General features: G+C 45.8%; 1 protein-coding gene across 1 annotated transcript in view; it reads right to left on the bottom strand.

Moving 5' to 3' along the window:
• The window catches only part of abcc6a (ATP-binding cassette, sub-family C (CFTR/MRP), member 6a), a gene marked incomplete at its 5' end in the record, with an annotated part of 31,103 nt that extends 11,011 nt beyond the window's left edge, over window positions 1–20,092 (bottom strand). Inside the window, 11 exons of the mRNA XM_083656260.1 lie at window positions 192–284; window positions 900–1,061; window positions 1,271–1,448; window positions 2,334–2,540; window positions 3,652–3,783; window positions 4,040–4,101; window positions 5,232–5,354; window positions 8,975–9,112; window positions 14,450–14,575; window positions 14,834–15,010; window positions 20,051–20,092. Coding sequence (XP_083512386.1) covers window positions 192–284; window positions 900–1,061; window positions 1,271–1,448; window positions 2,334–2,540; window positions 3,652–3,783; window positions 4,040–4,101; window positions 5,232–5,354; window positions 8,975–9,112; window positions 14,450–14,575; window positions 14,834–15,010; window positions 20,051–20,092 — 1,440 coding nt within the window. The remainder of the gene's footprint in view (window positions 1–191; window positions 285–899; window positions 1,062–1,270; window positions 1,449–2,333; window positions 2,541–3,651; window positions 3,784–4,039; window positions 4,102–5,231; window positions 5,355–8,974; window positions 9,113–14,449; window positions 14,576–14,833; window positions 15,011–20,050) is intronic.
• Between the last annotated feature and the right edge of the window lie 336 nt (window positions 20,093–20,428).

The following is a 20,428-nucleotide window of genomic DNA, read 5'->3' as shown; positions in this document are numbered from 1 at the left end:
GTGTCTTCTTACTGCCCACTCTTTCCTGTCAGTGTTTTTCAAAAGCGTTATATGGTGCAGACATCAGAAAAACAACGGAGAACGTAGCATCCAGGCCAAACGCCCACACGGCTCTTCAGCCACTATCTAAAGCAGCTGTGGCATCCCTGACCTAACGTGCCAGATGTCCGTGTGGAGGAGTCAGCTCTCACCTGCAGTTTGCTTCTCTTCTTAGCTATGAATCCATTCAGTGGGAAGATGAGGATGACCGTGGCGATGCCTGCCAACGCAGACGGACCCAGGTGCTAAAAACAGAAAGGATGGAATTGCATCAAGGCCTTTTCCAGCATCTGAATGTGTTATAGTCTAGGATTCCATTGAATCATTATCTAGTCAATGAAACCTTAGAGATATTTATCATGAAAGAGATTGAATCATTATCTAGTCAATGAAACCTTAGAGATATTTATCATGAAAGAGATTGAATCATTATCTAGTCAATGAAACCTTAGAGATATTTATCATGAAAGAGATTGAATCATTATCTAGTCAATGAAACCTTAGAGATATTTATCATGAAAGAGATTGAATCATTATCTAGTCAATGAAACCTTAGAGATATTTATCATGAAAGAGATTGAATCATTATCTAGTCAATAAAACCTTAGAGATATTTATCATGAAAGAGATTGAATCATTATCTAGTCAATGAAACCTTAGAGATATTTATCATGAAAGAGATTGAATCATTATCTAGTCAATAAAACCTTAGAGATATTTATCATGAAAGAGATTGAATCATTATCTAGTCAATGAAACCTTAGAGATATTTATCATGAAAGAGATTGAATCATTATCTAGTCAATGAAACCTTAGAGATATTTATCGTGAAAGAGATAAAACGATATATTCCTCCATACCTGCCAGAGGAAGTAGAGACAAAGTGTGATCTCGATAGGAGCCAGCCAGACAGCGTTGAAGTAGACCACAAAGTCCATCAGTTTCTGAGTGTCGGCTGAGACCAGGTTCACAATCTCTCCCACTGTGCAAGTCCTCCTGGCAGCACTGTTTATTACCAAAGACTGCAATGAGAGCAAAAGCGTCCAGACAATTAAGTCTTCAATACATTATGTGTAATTATCACCGCTCCTTAAGGTTTCTGGGTCCTTCATTTGAGGTAAAAGCTGCTAACTGTATACTGTTTTCCAGTGCAGAGTGCAGTGCAGAAAGATAGATATTTATGTCATGTGTAGAGGTTAGTGGCCACGTCGGTGGACAGAAATATCCCCACCTTCCTGTAAACCAGGCCCATAACAGCTGTCTTCACCCTCATGCCCACAGTGAAGCAGGTGTACATATACTGGTGGTAGAAGAGAGACTGGAGGCAGGAGAGCAGGAACATGAGGGTGGCGTAGAAGTAGCCCTTCCACAGCGGGACGTCTCCGTCTCTCATGAAAGCCAGCAGCAGGCTGTAGAAGCAGAACGAGAAGAAGGCAACGACGTGAAACATGTTAACCAGGTTGACGTGTTACTTGTTGCATCGTTTCTGGTGCACACTTAATGAGTGTACTGTACCAAAAATCAAAATGATATTTCTATTGATGATTTCCCCCGTGGTGGATGATAGAAATGGAAACACACGGGCAGGGTTTTATTCTGTCTCTGGGTTAAAGAGATGGTGTTAAAGAGAGCCTTGACTTTCATTGTACGCTTAAACCAATGGTCCTGAGGTTCTGCTGCGGCTGCTGGCTCACTGGTCCACACAGAGCAGCTCCGGTTGCACAACAGTGCTCCCTTGTGGCCGGGCTGCCCTCACACTTGGCCAGCGGCTGCCTTATTGTGGTCTAGCAGCATTTGGAGCACAGAGGGCTGTGGTCTCCTCTCCCTTTCTTGCTCACAGTTTCACGACCGTAATTAACACTTCCACTCATCCTCAGTTCAGCGCATCAACAACAACATTCCTGTCTGACTACTGGAATAGGGTGGCGGCGTCAACCATGGCCTATTTTCTGCTTTGCCAATTTCTGCTTTTGTTTGGACGTCCATGTCAGCGATCGTTGAAGCAGAAATAGAATGAAGATGATATCTAAGGTGATAGCTAAGTTTGTTTAGACAACAATGTAGTGCCAATATTTTGATTGCTGTGGGTTTATTTTTTTGTTTTCTTATTTTTTTGTAAAAGAAAAAGAGAGAGAGAAAAGTCAGGCTGTCTTGAGAGGGACGTTATAGTGAGACTGTGGCATTTTTGTTTTGCCAAAATCTGATAAGCGATGTTTCTTTCGCTGATTATACCAGGAAAATATCATCTCTTTCAGAGTAAATCTTGGACTCAGGGGCTTTTTCTTGAGGCTTACCTCAGCACCTGGGGGATGGCAAACATGAAGGCGTCATGTAATATGATACACAGGGTGCCGGTCAGGAAGTAGGGTCCAAACTTGCGCGCCAGCGTTCTGAGCAGGAAGAAGCCAGAGCTCTGCTCCTTCTGGAGCTTTCGGAGGAGCTGAGCTTGGTCTGGCAGTCTGCTCCCCAGTGCCACGCCCGACGCCAGGGCCTTCTCCTGCCTGCCAGAGGGGGGAAAACGCACACAGTTACAGACGAGGCATCTGCGTCAGTGATGCCCCAACATGGTGCCGACGCCTTTCAAGTGTTTCATATAAAACAGACAAAACGAAGCAAAAAAAAAGAAAGAAAAGACATGTTGTTATTAGTATCACTGATGCACTCAAGAGGGCGCCAGCAGCCGGATAAAGCATTATTCCCGAACATGTGTGTTGTGAGGTTATTAGGCTTAACGATGGATCTTCAAAGCGATATGTTAACAAGCCTTGGAAATGACACAAGGCTCTTGTCTTGTCTTGACATTATGGTACTGTATGTCCTCAAGGGACTCTTTTGGACCTATTTTCAGCCCAAATTCTTTCTGCTGATGGGAATCCTGAATTTCGATTTACCGTCAATCACAGCTAAGTCAGACTCTACTCCGGGACATGAATTCAGACAGAAGGCTGACCGCCCTGCAATAAAATGGGATTGATTCTTTGGCCATCAAGCCACACTAGGAATAATGCAATGGATTACAGGCCTGTGTCAAAGTATAAAGGATCCAGAAGAAACACGCACGCACGCACGCACGCACGCACGCACGCACACACACACACACACACACACACACACACACACACACACACACACACACACACACACACACACACACACACACACACACACACATGTGCAGTGAAATCAGGAGTGTTTTTATCAGTCTACAGATGTCACAGGCGTGTGTACATGTTGCTGCCCTAACCATGACTTGCTGTGATGATTGTTGATCTCTTCTACACTTTTATTCATGCTACAATAAATAGCAAATGGATCTAACATGTTAATGTTGTCAAATTCAGTCTGCCAAGCTTGGTTAGTTGGTTGATAGAGATGGTGGTTTTGGGTTGACTTTATACCAGCCAACAGCCTAAACCATGCATGCCTCAGAAATTGTAATATATATATATAGATAGATAGATAGGCCCCCTAATAGACGGCCCTACTGACACAACGTTACTGGAAGTAACGTTTTGTGGGCGTACCCACACAGACCGACTATGTATCTATACCATATATATGTGTGTGTGTGTGTGTGTGTGTGTGTGTGTGTGTGTGTGTGTGTGTTCTCACTTTTGAAGTTTGGCACATTCAGCGGTCCATTCCTCCTCCAGGTCAGAGATGATTTGGTCTGAGGTGTCTTCCTTCCTCAGAGTCCACAGGTCCTCCGCTTCCAGAGGAGAACGGTATCCCTTCACAACGAGCCTGAGGGAGCGCGGAGATGAGTCACACACGTTACCGTCAACAGAACATATTCTCGTAAATAACCGCGCGCACACACGTCACACACACACACACACACACACAACACACACACACACACACACACACACACACACACACACACACACACACACACACACACACACACACACACACACACACACACACACACACACACACACACAAGATCCAATGAGTCAGCTTCATAATTGATGGGTTTTCAAGAACCATCTCTTACCCAGTGAACCACCAGAAGAGAATCTTTGACAGGAAAGATGCATCTTTTACCGGACAGGGATTCTGCAACAGATTACAGACCAGCGTCACTAGAGTTTCATTTGCAAAGTATAAATCTCTCGCTACTTACAGGCTTTCAAGAAACACAGGGCTCCACACAGGCCATCATCACCCATGGGTGAATGGAGCACTTGTGGAGAGTGTATTTACTGAATGCAAATGTGCGTGTGTAAACAGCAGCGTACAGTGAGGTGGTGAGGTGGTGAGGTTGTAGAGAGCATAGAGGCCGTGAACTCCCACAGGACAGAGTCAATAGAATTCAGTGTTGGTGCTACTTGATGATGAGGACGTTTGAGGTCTAGCACAGACCGGGTGGAAATGTGTCATCAACTCTCTGGCAGTAGAGCGCACGTGCACAGACACACGCATGCACACACACACACACACACACGCACGCACGCACACACACAGAGCAGAAGTTTGTACTCTCACGCAAACTTGACGCCATCTGTCCGCCCTTGCTCTCAGTCTCCCTCTTCATCCCTCACTTCCTCTCTTCCTGTGAGTAAGTCTAACCAAAGCGTGGGGGGAAGAGGAGAAGGACACACCAAGGAGGGACCAATGGGTGTGTCCGCACCCAAGCTGTGGCTTCTACCCTCCTCACCACTATGGCAACATTTTGTTAGGGACTTTTCCCGGGTTATTTTGATTGTTTATCACCAGAGAAATATTGCGTCACACGCCAGTCGATGGATTCAAACTTCGTTTCCGTTCGCCTGTCATCCGTCCTGAATTCGTTTTGCTATTTTGAGCTTGAAAAAGGATTTGTCAGACGGGCGTTTGATTGGACGGCGAGCGCCGGGTCCGAGGGTTTTCGGCGTTGTGGTCACGGACTCGAGGCACGGGTCATGATGTTATCCAACACTGGTGTGGCTGAGTCGTGCGGACGGAATGCAAGAGAACAACGGGCAGACGCAGACACTCCTTCACACTCTCCTCATAGGAAAGCAAAACAGGAGAACGAGAGCTGAGAGAGACGAGCCGAGAGGAAGTGATTCACCTCACTTCCTCCAAAAGGGAAAGTGTGTTTGGCAACAAAAGCTCCAAACCGCAGAATGGCTTTTCATTCATTCTCTTTTCGGGGTGTTGTTGGATGGCGTGGATGTTTTGACGGAAGCGGTCGACATTCCTACCTTCTCGACGGCTGTCTTTCCCTCTGGAGGCTGGTCAGCGAAACAGCAGAGGAAGAGCTGGACCAGTTGGATTGTGAAGTAGGAGAAGAAGGCCAGGTATCGTACGATATCAGAGGAGATGCCCTGTGATCGGAGAACACACAGATTAATGAGACCGTTGCAGTGCTGAACATGCCACGATCCACTTCCTCTGTTTATTTGTTTGCAGCGATTCCAGACAGGTTTCATAAGTTAGTCTTGTATTTTAAGCCAAGGAACTTGCATTGTGGCCAATCCTGTCCCACAGAAAAACAGCATCGTTTTACATCAAGACAATCAAGGTTTTAAACAGGATCAGAATGTGTTTTTGTTATTTCATCTCTTCCAACATTGCGTAACAAATCACACAGCATCCTGTGGTATACAGTGCCATTTATCTTGGCTTTTCACTCAGTTTCACAACAGCTGGAGTGCTTGTCCTAAATCCCCTATATATTACTTTTCCCATGCTTACACATTATATAGCACAGGATATGGTTTATACACCCGGATCACAGACACAATAAAGCTTATTTTGAACCGTTCAGGGTGAAAACCAAAAGTCTTTAATGCTGCACTTTATATAAATGAAACGATAGTTAAAGTCCCAGTCAGTCACGCTAAGAACCCATATCTGTAAATAGGGTGATTGTGGTTCGCACACCCGCACCCTAACTTTCAATCAAGGGAGCCAGATATTAACCACTCAGCGACATTTGTGAAATGTAGGACTCATATGTTATTTTTTACATAAAGAAAATGTGGGTTTTGGCAGAGGCATTGTTTACTTACTACTGGAGCAACGCCACTACCACGGCCGGTTTGTTGTGCAGCAGCATGGGCATGCATGGGAGTCAGAGCCATAGTAAACAGTCAAAAGAGTGGTGCTGTGCCCAGAAGGGAGATATGAAGGGGCCCAAACGGATCCGGCCACACAGTGAAAAACAGGGTCAGGATGGTCGGAGAGTGGGTGGGAGAAATGTAGGTCAGGCAGCTAAGAATGGCCAAGGGTCCACAAACACGAACTCTGTCAACTCAAGTTTTTTTTTAACGCCGTGATGAGAATTAGTCACTTTCGTTACAAATGCTCCTTTAGAAAACATGTCAATGGAATACTTCCATATAAACTGACATGCTACACATACAGTAAGCAAACTGCTGAGTTGTTGTACTGCATCACTGGTCTCTTATCTGTTATCACCGGTAAAAAAAAACGGACAACTCACAGATCTCTGAAATGCTCCATGCAAGCGTATAGTACTGTTCAAGTGGTGGCATGTGTATCCTGTGGGCACGCATGCTGCTGTACTGTATGAACTCATGTGTATCCTGTGGGCACGCGTGCTGCTGTACTGTTGTGTATCCTGTGGGCACGCGTGCTGCTGTACTGTTGTGTATCCTGTGGGCACGCGTGCTGCTGTACTGTATGAACTGAGCACGAGCTCTGTCTCTATTCTAAATAGCTGTGCATTATGTGTCTGTCGACGTGCTGGATGCATAGATCTCCATCTGGCTGTGTTTACAACCGTGTAGGCCCATAAACACAGCGCTGACGTTCCACGTCTGACCCTGGGCTGCCATGTCCCACCAGCGTTTATCCCAGGCCCATCATTACTCTCCCCCGAGCAGTGTGGGAATGTCACACCGAGGCGATAAAACAGAAATATGGATGTGTGTGTGTGTTTGTGTGTTTTTATAGAAATGCAAATGCAACTGCCCCACGGCTGTGTGCGCTCAAATAGAAACCTAGCCCATACAACAATGATTGCAGTGTCTGATGCAGACACAGGAAGAAAAGGAAAACTTAAACACACACAGGCTTGACCAGAATTGGCAGTGTCATCCTCCAACACTTGGTGAAGTTAACGTTACCTTTGGCTAAAGACAGGGCTGCTGACACAGGGTATATCTCACGCTGTGCTGTTGGAGTCTTGCGTCTAGACTATTAGTAGACTACGCTAAACTAGACTACGTATGCCTTCAGGCCGTTTTGACTCTGCGGGGTCACTGAGTGCAAGCCTGACTGCACAAACACCTTGGTCTGCACCAAAGCCATTCCTCATTATGGGTGCAGAGACGATTGTAAAGAATGTTTAGGATGCTTGGGACATACTGTACACAGTACACATACTGTACACACAGTACAGGCATGTACACAGTACACATACTGTACACAGTACACATACTGTACACAGTACAGGCATGTACACAGTACACATACTGTACACAGTACAGGCATGTACACAGTACACATACTGTACACACAGTACAGGCATGTACACAGTACACATACTGTACACAGTACAGGCATGTACACAGTACACATACTGTACACAGTACAGGCATGTACACAGTACACATACTGTACACAGTACAGGCATGTACACAGTACACATACTGGACACAGTACAGGCATGTACACAGTACACATACTGTACACACAGTACAGGCATGTACACAGTACACATACTGTACACAGTACAGGCATGTACACAGTACACATACTGTACACAGTACAGGCATGTACACAGTACACATACTGTACACAGTACAGGCATGGAACGAAGCCATTCTTAGATAAAAACAAATTTATTGGGGCATCGTGGCCAGAATGTAGGGCACCAAGGCCAAAACCAATGGTTATTAAAATCCTTTTCCCCCCAGAAATGTTCCCCCAACAAATAAATATAACAATATATTATGTAAGATGGCTCAGACTGCAAATGAGTTACATGTCCAGTAACACACGACATTTGTGTACCCCAGGTTATTTTCTGTAGCTACAAATGACAGATGTCCCCTATCAGTAGACACTGCAATTTAAGGTTCCCTAAACGCCTCATATACTGTACTGATAGATTTTGTTTATTTGCTGTATGTAGTCTTAAATGAGGAAATCCCCAAATTTATTTTAAGAGCATAACAGCCAGTTCAAAACAGGGCATGCCAAACTGGCCTTGCAGGTAGTTAATTTTAGAAAGGGTTATGGTCACACTCCAGGGCACCCACAGCACTGGCCTTTTGGCCTTGGTATAATTCCTGCCCTGACAGTAAATACATAGGACATGGTGATAATGTCCTTATTAAATGGTGTGGTGTGGCATGCCATACTGTGGTATGGTATGATATGGTATGGCATTGTATGCCATTGAAGTAGGGCGGTTCACAGCTATACCATTACCAGAAGAGAACAGGATATGCAATGTCTGTGATCTAAAGGATGTTAAAAACGAGTTTCATTTCATGTTTTATTGTACTTTATATGATGATTTGAGGATTTCCTTATTTGACGAAATGCAAAAGCAAAGACCTGAGCTCTTCTGGGCAGATGATGGCCAGAAGTTGGAGTGGTTGTTTAAGACTGAGGTATTTAAGACTGCTAACTTTATCTCTAGGGCCTGGAATAGAAGGCAAGCACAGCTCTTTAAGTAGGTTCAGGTGGTGGTTTTCATGCTGTACAACTTTACTGTATGTATTTTGGGTGTTTCTGTTGGTTTTATGTTTTGATCATTGTTTGTATAAATGATGAACAGTAAAAGTGTCCTATAAGTCCATGTGGGCTGGGCTTCATTCGAAGCATGACACTTAAATAAAGAAAATCAATCAATCAATCAATCAATCAATGTATGGTATGACATGGGGTGGTATGGTATGGCATGGTATGGTATGGCATGGCATGGCATGGCATGGCATGGCATGGTATCCCAGTAGGCCAACTATCGTACCTCATCCATGGCCAGCTGGATTTTAGCTCTGAGCGGCACCACGGAACAGACAATGGCCAAGAGCCAGAAGAGGAAGAGGAACACGGAGGAACGACAACCTCTTATCCTCTCCAGCTGGATGATGCATAGGGCCAGGATCTGGAGAGAGAGAAAGAGATATGGGGAGATAAAGAGATTTATGAACATAATCAACACTATCTCAAGGGCCATTTCACATTTAGAAGTATGAAAGAAAGATTGAAATCCAATACAATGTATATTTCTTTCTTTTTTTATTGTTATTATCTCTGCCAGGAGATCATGTATTCAAGATTCAAAATTCAAGATTTTTATTGTCACTCCGTGGTACAAGTACGCACGTGTGAAATTCTTATGCTGTAGGCTCCGTTACAGACAAGGTGCAGGAGGTAAAATAGATGCAAAATCACAGCAAACACAATCACAACAATAGTGTAACATAGTTAACTATAGGGCAAACAATGTAAACAGTGTATACAGTAAATAGAATAATAAGGTATTAAAATAAGGTATTAAGGTGTTTGGTCGTGTGTGTGTTATCTGTCGGACTACATTAGTTGGTGTTTCCCGTAGTGGTTGCCTTCGCAGTTGGGTTTCGGTTTGGCCATGGTTAAGCATAGCAGTGCATGGTGGAGATCTGCACTCTACTGAGTGTACTTTTCTAGTCTTGCAATGTTATCTTTTTTTTATAGTTATAGTTATCCTTGTAGTTATCTATAGGTGTACGCGGCATGCGCCTTAACAATTTTCGTTCTGAACCAGTCTTTTTTCTGACTGTGGGAGACAGCTGTGAATCCTTAGAAATGCTGGCACTTTGCTTTAACTCAATTGAAGCAAATAAAGCACAGTATCTCTACTGTATTAGTTGCCGATGTATGTGACAACATTTTCAGCACAGCTAAGGAAATATAATCCGATTTAGTCTGAACTAATGTAGCCGCTGTTGGTTTTGAGAAAGAAATAGGTTTCTGGGATTTCCCTGACCACAGACGCGGATGTGATCTGGCCGACTTTTCCCACCCATAAAACGGTCATATGTATGGTATGTCCTCCGTCCACCACGCATTGCTTCTGCTTAATTTCATGATACATTACTGTACGTCAGTCAAAGAAAACGTTATGCGATGTTTCCTCAAAAATAGGACTGATTTAGTGTTTTGTCTGTCTGCCTGTCGAGAGAGGAGCCATGCATTTTGCCTGTGGTGTTTCAGGCACCATAATTGGTCTGAGTGGTTGGCCAAAGTGAGACGTCACTTGGTCATGCCAGCTCATCAGGTGGTTTTAGATGGTTACTCTGGGATGAGCCACAGGACTATCCTGTTTTAAACTAGTGCTCTCATAATTATATCAACTTTTAGCATCAACAACCTGACACATCTTCATGAGTCCAGCTTGGCACCCTGTAGCCAGGGTTGGGAAAGCATTTAGTGTAGGGATCAACTTATTCATTCATAAATTAATTAATTAATTGATATTATCTTCCCACTAACCTTTCAGGCTTGCTGTGGGCAGCATACAATAAGCTGAAAGGTACCTGGGACAGCAGTCCATCACAGACCCACTACAGATAGACAGACATATTCATACCTATGGGGAATTTAGAGTCTCCAGTCCCCCTGACTTGTATGTGTTTTGGACTATAGGTGGAAGCCAGAGCGCCTAGAGGAAAACGCGAACATGGCGAGAGCATGCAACCTCCACACACAGGAAGCACCAGGGAAGGGCCAGGAATCCAAACTGGGGTACGGACAAACTCCAACACGTAAAAGGTTTTCTAAAGTGCGTTACAAACCAATGCACTGCAGTTCATTCACAACTCTACGTTGGTACTCGGCACACAGCGAGTCTCTCGACTCAATAATGTCTCGGCCGTCCCTAATTGCAGGAATATTGAGTCCAGGAGTGAAGCTGTGCTGAGGAGGACTCAGCGGCATCGTGAAGCTGATCTGAAGTCAGCATCTATGGGCAACTTCCTCCTATTCCGAGCCTTCCTCTCTGACTTGCCATATAGCCTGTGCTGCCTGTAAACCATCCAAGCCTGCCCATCTGTTTGCACAAGTCAGTGGGCGGAACTAAGTGCATTACTAAGCCCTAACTCAAAACCCTACCTAGTCATTACATGGGAAGTGTGTCGTTCTGCGGAGGGAAACAGAGATTTACGTCATGCTATTGCTGCTTATAGTCGATGTCATGTGTGTGGACTTTTCATGAATAGTGACCACGAATCGTGCGGGGGCTGACTTGACAGTGGGCAGAAACACTTCCCATACATTGACTGGTGCTGAAGGAGGGAAAAAACATGTTGGTCAGGGCAGCGAGTACACCGTGTTCCAACGCGCGGGCGAAGAAACCGAGGGGATGGGCGGCGATGGTTGCAATTACCATCCAGGAAATGATATCCTTTAATATAGATAGTTCTGGTTAAGTGGATTTAAAGATTTACGACATGCTTTAATTATGATTTATTAGATGTTTAGTTGTCCGGCCCCCTGCAGTGATAAGTGACGTTCTCAGAATAAACCACCTTTACTGAAATGTATCCTTTATATAAGAGAAGTCTCAGGGTATCTTTTTTTACCCCAAACACGCGCTGGTATTTACTTAGGAGTCTGAGTGGACCACAGGTGGGCCAGGCTGTCTGACTTTGAGAGAGTGAGTATGTGCAGGTTCGTAGAGAGAGGGGCTTGGTGGGTTAAGTCTTTGGGGGGTGCGCTGGTTTGCATCAATCCCTCCTATCTGGGCTCTGCACCCCTGTAGCCTGTTGTAAATCTTACATCACTCCCCCGTCAAATAAACAGCATTTGATCCTAGGTTAGGCATGCCACCCATGCTGGGAACTGCACCCCTCTCCTGCTTGCTCCTTCCTACCCATCAGTTAAACACCATTTAAAATCTACCCAAAGTGACTGGGGGACAACGCTTTGAGGCACGTTCAAGGCCATTTCCATCAACACAAGCCACTGAAGACATTACCGTGATTGTACTCTAGCCCTTATCTTTTCTAAATAATGTCCGGTAAGCCACACTCCTCCGCACAACCATGATGCAGGCAGCCATGATGCAGGCAGCCATGATGCAGGCTAGCCTAGGTAAACCCAGCCCCCACGTGACCTGCTCTCTCAGTTCCAACTGAGAACAGGTCTGAGAGCAGGTCACGTGGGGGATGGGTTTACCTAGGCTAGATGCAGGCAGCCATGATGCAGGCAGCCATGATGCAGGCAGCCATGATGCAGACAGCCATGATGCAGGCAGCAGCCATGATGCAGGCAGCCATGATGCAGGCAGCCATGATGCAGGCAGCAGCCATGATGCAGGCAGCCATGATGCAGGCAGCAGCCATGATCAGGCAGCCATGATGCAGACAGCCATGATGCAGGCAGCAGCCATGATGCAGGCAGCCATGATGCAGGCAGCAGCCATGATGCAGGCAGCCATGATGCAGGCAGCCATGATGCAGGCAGCAGCCATGATGCAGGCAGCAGCCATGATGCAGGCAGCCATGATGCAGGCAGCCATGATGCAGGCAGCAGCCATGATGCAGGCAGCAGCCATGATGCAGGCAGCCATGATGCAGGCAGCAGCCATGATGCAGGCAGCCATGATGCAGGCAGCCATGATGCAGGCAGCAGCCATGATCAGGCAGCCATGATGCAGACAGCCATGATGCAGGCAGCAGCCATGATGCAGGCAGCCATGATGCAGGCAGCCATGATGCAGGCAGCAGCCATGATGCAGGCAGCAGCCATGATGCAGGCAGCCATGATGCAGGCAGCAGCCATGATGCAGGCAGCAGCCATGATCAGGCAGCCATGATGCAGGCAGCCATGATGCAGGCAGCAGCCATGATGCAGGCAGCAGCCATGATGCAGGCAGCCATGATGCAGGCAGCCATGATGCAGGCAGCAGCCATGATGCAGGCAGCAGCCATGATGCAGGCAGCCATGATGCAGGCAGCCAGGATGCAGGCAGCCATGATGCAGGCAGCAGCCATGATGCAGGCAGCAGCCATGATGCAGGCAGCCATGATGCAGGCAGCCATGATGCAGGCAGCCATGATGCAGGCAGCAGCCATGATGCAGGCAGCAGCCATGATGCAGGCAGCCATGATGCAGGCAGCGGGGCCGTTATGGTTGGATTCAAGATGTTTTGGGGGGGTGGGGATTAAGGGCCATGATTCAGACTGCATCAAATGACTGTTCCTGTACAGACTTGGACTAAATCCATGTGTGCACTGATGATTTCGGGTGTGGCTTTGCTTTTACACTGCTTTATTCAGAGCCGTCATGGAGATTCATCAAACTGTCTACTTTTTGTGTCTTTCTGCTGAGGCATTGCCTTTTCTGTATTTCCCCCTGCATTTTTTGCCTGTATATTATATATATATATATATATATATATATATATATATATATATATATATATATATATATATATATATATATATATGTGTAGATAGATAGATAGATATATATAGATATATAGATATACTGTAGATATATAGAGATAGAGAGATATAGAGATATATACACACACACACACACACACACACACACACACACACACACACACACACACACACAAATACATTTTATATGAAAAGATGAGTTTCTTCATGACAACTGCTTTCTGGTCATCTCACTGAGAAGCCACTCTATAATTGCATTCCTCATTGAATTGAAACTTTGCACATGCACTTGTTATGGCCACGTCTGCATCACATACCGATCGAATGATCGCGGAATGCTGTTATTTCCTCTTGCTATAAATGTCTACTTGTGTGGCCTGCTTCCTCCTGGTCTCATACAGGCTGTGTGTGTACACGCTGCGGAGATGTTAGGGAAAGCTGATCTTCGGGCTGCACGTCTTTGTGCTCAGTGTCTGGCCAACATACAGTATGTCAGTATAGTCGTCGGTTTGTCTCCACATTGCTATTCATAGCTGTGCCAGGCAGGAGACAGACGGCTGAGATATTCTCACAGCATCCCTGTTACTTAGAGTAACCCATTGATACCTGATGCAGCATTCGCGTGTATATCCCTCATTTGTGTGCGTATCCCTTTAAGACCGCGAACCGCGTTAACGCGTTAAAGGGATACGCACACAAATGCTGCATCAGGTACCAATGGACAGGAGGGATGTTGGCTGCGCAATCTGGCTCTGCAAATGTGTGGCACAGCTCAGTGATTAGGGCCCCTCCCTCTCTAAGTCATGACAATAGGTTTTGGTGACTTGGTGAATTGGTGAATTCATCCTACTTTATATGCCGTTTTGGCCGTATTGGCCATGCCGCTTTCTTGTCTTACATCAGACAGCGACTAGACTTAATCTCACGCAAGGTCTGAATTGGGCCCCGCCCTAAGCTCTCAAAACTGATTGAAACGTCAAATCAAATTGGTCTGTGTCTGATATTTGGACAATGTCAGATGGGAACAGCAGAGTTCAAGTAGAGCAACTTACCACAGTCATGCTGCGTATGATGGGGCTGAGCAGGAAGACCATGTGCTCATGGATCTCCTGACTTCTCTCCAGCAGAATGTAGAAGAACTCCACAAAGCCAAAGGAGGCCAGCAGGAACCCCAACACCTGGGCAGGACAGGGTTAAAGGGAGATTGATGAAAATATTATCTGGAATTTCATAAAATTCTGTTGACAAGCTTTTTTTTTATACATATAAATCCCACAGCACAAATAGATGTGTGTTGATATTAGTGAGTATATTGTGAAACCCTTGCTGAAGAAGTTGGCTTTGTTCTGTCCTGTGGTTCGGTGATAACCTTAATATGACACGTCTCATACCTCCTTGAGAAGAATCAATGATGATAACCCAGAGTGATGGCGTACCATCTTGACGGTGCAGAGGCAGGAGATGGCGATGCGTCCGCGGTCATGGCAGTAGAGGTGCAGGCTGTAGAACGGCGCCAGCAGCCACAGATAGATACAGGGGACCCAGACCAGCACTGTGTTCTGGAAACACTGGGTCAGGTCGGGGTTGGCTGTGTACCACGTACGGTTCCAGTCCTGGGACAGGCAGGGAACGAGGGAGAGAGGGGCATTGAGGCACGAAATGTGAGAAGCGTGAAACCAGACGGTCAAATCTTCAGATCAAGTGAATATGCAATCTACAGTGTGTTGAAATATCAACAGTAGCACTCATTCAGAAATTGAAGTTAAATTCTGGCAGCCAGTGCAGGCTAAGCCTAGACTTGGTACGCATCCTACATTTCATTCTGTGTATCTAGGCAATGGAGAGTGAAACCGCAGCAAGTCGACAGTGTGCGTGTGTGTGTGTGTGTGTGTGTGTGCGTGTGTGTGTGTGTGTGTGTGTGTGTGTGTGTGTGTGTGTGTGTGTGTGTGGGTCCATCCATGCATGGGAGAGTGTGCACTTGAAGAGGTCTTCTTTTTCAAAAAGAAAAAAAGAAAAAGAAGAAGCTGAGTCAGTGTTGGAACTTTGTGTGTTTCATAACTTTCCCCTTGTGAGGATAATGTTAAGCTGTCAACACATTATATTATGAGCTCAAAGATGATATTAATAATGAAGCTTAGAGACAATAAAACGAGGTGTGTTGCTAATTTGGGGGGGGGGGGGGGGGGTTATGTAATACCAGCAGCACCAGGATATGATGTCCATCGTAAAAGAGACGAAAATACCGGGAGCTAAGTGGCCTGTTGTTCTCTGCCTTGCCTTGTTTATCACCTCTCTGGCCTAATGAGGGGCAGGGTGTCTGGCTGTGCCAGCTAGACAGTTGGAGCCACCACAGGAAGTCCCGTGGAGCCACCACAGGAAGTGTCACTAGACTCCCAAAGTGGATAAGGGAGAGTGACCACAATTGATGGCAGCTGCAAGATCATTACTGTATGTAACAACAATCCACCCACAGTCCTGCCGGTGAAGCCGACAGGTAAGGCTCCTCAGCACGAGCAGCGCAGCGCCGGTGAAGCCGACAGGTAAGGCTCCTCGGCACGAGCAGCGCAGCGCCGGTGAAGCCGACAGGTAAGGCTCCTCAGCACGAGCAGCGCAGCGCCGGTGAAGCCGACAGGTAAGGCTCCTCAGCACGAGCAGCACAGCGCCGGGGAAGCCGACAGGTAAGGCTCCTCGGCACGAGCAGCGCAGCGCCGGTGAAGCCGACAGGTAAGGCTCCTCAGCACGAGCAGCACAGCGCCGGGGAAGCCGACAGGTAAGGCTCCTCAGCACGAGCAGCGCAGCGCCGGGGAAGCCGACAGGTAAGGCTCCTCGGCACGAGCAGCGCAGCGCCGGGGAAGCCGACAGGTACAGCTCCTCGGCACGAGCAGCACAGCGCCGGGGAAGCCGACAGGTAAGGCTCCTCGGCACGAGCAGCGCAGCGCCGGGGAAGCCGACAGGTACGGCTCCTCAGCACGAGCAGCACAGCGCCGGGGAAGCCGACAGGTAAGGCTCCTCGGCACGAGCAGCGCAGCGCCGGTGAAGCCGACAGGTAAGGCTCCTCGGCACGAGCAGCGCAGCGCCGGGGAAGCCGACAGGTACGGCTCCTCAGCACGAGCAGCGCAGCGCTTCATTCCCTGCTGTTAAGTGCCTCGGGAAACCACAAGGATCTGAAGCACGGCCCAGTTGTGGGCTAATTGTTTTCATCAGAATCAGTGCTGCTGGTACACATTTATGACTATTTTACCACAAGGGTGACAAAAGCAGTATTTCCCATATGACTCTTCTTAATAACAGGGCCAGTTAGGATTATGTAATGAATGCCCCGTTTGCACGTAGGCTACGTAGGCACGTAGGTATACTGGCGGACTCAGTGGGCACCCCTGATTCGTTGAAGTGATAAATCGCTTGACAGTCAGTGAGTGGGAGGCTAGTTTCGCAGGCCCTTCTGACTCCTGCGGTCAACTGCAGGCAGGTGAACAGAGCACTGTTATGTAAGAAATCCAACCTGTCCAACAAACTCTAAGTTCTTTCTTGGTCATCTTGCTGAGTATTTTTCCTGTTTCTCAGCCCTGGCTGAAGTGGTTGCAGTGAACTGGCACTAGCCAACCGTTTGGGTGCCGTGAGGTGTCTATTTGTACGTGTCAGACGCAGCCATGTGAAATCAGAGAATAGAGGCTTCTAGTGTCTAGTGACAAATGTGCAGAATGTCTTTCACACAGCCTCTGCATTTGATGGACAAGTGTGTATTAAGGTGGTAGTGAGGATGTGTGTATTAAGGTGGTAGTGAGGATGTGTGTATTAAGGTGGTAGTGAGGATGTGTGTATTAAGGTGGTAGTGAGGATGTGTGTATTAAGGTGGTAGTGAGGATGTGTGTATTAAGGTGGTAGTGAGGATGTGTGTATTAAGGTGGTAGTGAGGATGTGTGTATTAAGGTGGTAGTGAGGATGTGTGTATTAAGGTGGTAGTGAGGATGTGTGTATTAAGGTGGTAGTGAGGATGTGTGTATTAAGGTGGTAGTGAGGATGTGTGTATTAAGGTGGTAGTGAGGATGTGTGTATTAAGGTGGTAGTGAGGATGTGTGTATTAAGGTGGTAGTGAGGATGTGTGTATTAAGGTGGTAGTGAGGATGTGTGTATTAAGGTGGTAGTGAGGATGTGTGTATTAAGGTGGTAGTGAGGATGTGTGTATTAAGGTGGTAGTGAGGATGTGTGTATTAAGGTGGTAGTGAGGATGTGTGTATTAAGGTGGTAGTGAGGATGTGTGTATTAAGGTGGTAGTGAGGATGTGTGTATTAAGGTGGTAGTGAGGATGTGTGTATTAAGGTGGTAGTGAGGATGTGTGTATTAAGGTGGTAGTGAGGATGTGTGTATTAAGGTGGTAGTGAGGATGTGTGTATTAAGGTGGTAGTGAGGATGTGTGTATTAAGGTGGTAGTGAGGATGTGTATTAAGGTGGTAGTGAGGATGTGTATTAAGGTGGTAGTGAGGATGTGTGTATTAAGGTGGTAGTGAGGATGTGTGTATTAAGGTGGTAGTGAGGATGTGTGTATTAAGGTGGTAGTGAGGATGTGTGTATTAAGGTGGTAGTGAGGATGTGTGTATTAAGGTGGTAGTGAGGATGGGAATTTCCTTCATGATGAAACTGCTGAGGGGAAGTTAGCATAACTTATACTGTACATACCATCAATTATTATAACTAATACAATTCATGCATTACTCATAAACAGTCTGGCATAATGTGTGGTTTTTGCACATCCAGCCCCGTTGACCTGCACCTCACCGAAATATATTTGACATTTCCTCCTCCTTTTAAATTAAGTCAAATCATCCATGCTGGGCTGCAAGCAAATTTTTCTGCCATGTTTTGAATCAACATGGGATTGCTTAGTAAAACTCAAAAAAGCACAATATACACTTATAATGTGCAGTGTATGTGAGGCTTAGAGGAACTAAGAAGGACACTATAATTGTAGAGAACATTATCATTGTGTCAGGACAATGATACCTAGGACAATGATACCTAGGCCTTTTTTGTTTACCTAGGCTTTGTCCTGTCGTTCAAATGAAATGATAGGACGGTCTGATTTAAAGAGAAACAATGAGACAGTTGCATGTTTTCTGGGGAGGCCTTTGATGTGCCAACAAGGGTCTTCAAAAATGAGAGATTCAAAAATACTATGTGATTATCTGGTCGATGACTACAATTAAATGACCCTGTTGCCAACATGAGACGACAATATACTGCTTATCTGTAAAACGGTCCATCTTCCATGCTTGGTTATGGATCTTTTGTAATCAAGAACATTCATAACTGTATTTTGAACTTTGTAAATTAGGCTGATGATGAGACAATACACCGTTTGCTATCACTTTCTCATAGGCAAAAAGGCAAAACTCTAGAGACTAAAGTTTCAACGTTTGTAGATAGAAAAAGAATGAAAAAGTCAGAGTGAGAAGAACCAGAGAGAGAGAGAGTGAGTGAGTGAGTGAGTGAGTGAGTGAGTGTGAGAGAGAGAGAGAGAGAGAGAGAGAGAGAGATCAAAAGAGAGGCAAGCCATTCAGTGACTTTGGCACTGTATTTGGATGGCACCCATAGTCCTATTTTCGAGCTAAGACACAGAATCTGGAGGTTTGCTAATATATATATATATATATATATATATATATATATATATATATATATATATATATATATAATATACAAGACTGAAGATTATCAGACAGCGACAGCCGACTGAATGTGACGCAATCTGCACGGCTCAGCATCACATGCTGCTGAATCATTTCTCTTAACTCTTACGCACGCACATCAAAGATCAATTCTCCCATTCAGTCTTTTGCATTAGGTTGGGTTTCTAATGTGCTCGCATTCATAAAGGCTGTAAACTGAGAAGGTCAGTGTACGCCATGCTGTTTTCCTGTGCCACCGACTATACTGCCAACTGACTTTGCCAATGGGCACATACACACAAACACACACACAAACACACGCAAACACACACACACACACACGCACGCAAACACACACAAACACACTCGTCATTCCTTATCATGCAATCAAATGTACCCAGTATTTGGGCACTATGCTGAGGCCAGTCGGCCTGTCTGACGCTGATGATGAGCATGTTAGCTGATGGCCAAGGATACTGTAATACTTCAAATGCAAGCCAATGTAGCTCATCCTAATGCTATGAAACCATTGAATCATATCATTGTTAAATTCTTACATTACAAAATTGAATTTTAAGAGCAAGAGTGATTAGATTTAATAATAGATTATGACAAAGCGATTATCACCATCAATATTGCCTGTCAAGTACCTGAAACAGCATTTTGATACGTTGTCCACTGACAGATTCAACCAAACAAAAACATGCTTTCACACAAACAATCAGTATTTGATAGACATGACTATTACAACCTTAGATCAAATGAATACGTATTTTTGCAGCGATAACATGTTTTCTTTTTTTTCCCCTCATAGTTTTTAGAACAGATCTTGGATATGGCTTTACAGTTTTCAGCAGAAGAAGACACACAATAGAGAAATATGAGCAGAGCATCAACGATCAATGAACCACACAACCAAGCAGTCCACTTACCCACAGAGGGTCCAGACCACTGAGTCTGCACCACACAACCAAGCAGTCCACTTACCCACAGAGGGTCCAGACCACTGAGTCTGCAGAAGGCATCCATCCAATCGTCCTCCCTGATGCTCCACTTGCTGGGGTCGAATGGGTAGCAGTTACTAGAGTGTGAGTGTGTATGTGTGGTGGTGGTGGTGGTGGGGGGGGGGGGAGGTTGAGAGTGTATCAGTCTCCTTATTGGACTTTTCCTCTCAGTGAAGTGAAGGTGCTGTGTTTTAGGCTGGCTGCTCTTCCTCTCAGTGAAGGTGCTATGTGTTTTAGGCTGGCTGCTCTTCCTCTCAGTGAAGGTGCTATGTGTTTTAGGCTGGCTGCTCTTCCTCTCAGTGAAGGTGCTGCTATGTGTTTTAGGCTGGCTGCTCGCTGCACGTCCGTCTGTGTTTATTAG

The sequence above is a fragment of the Poromitra crassiceps genome, assembly GCF_964638095.1.
Source record: "Poromitra crassiceps genome assembly, chromosome: 19".
In the NCBI taxonomy this organism is placed as follows: domain Eukaryota; kingdom Metazoa; phylum Chordata; class Actinopteri; order Beryciformes; family Melamphaidae; genus Poromitra; species Poromitra crassiceps.
This window is presented reverse-complemented; position numbering and strand designations above follow the sequence as displayed.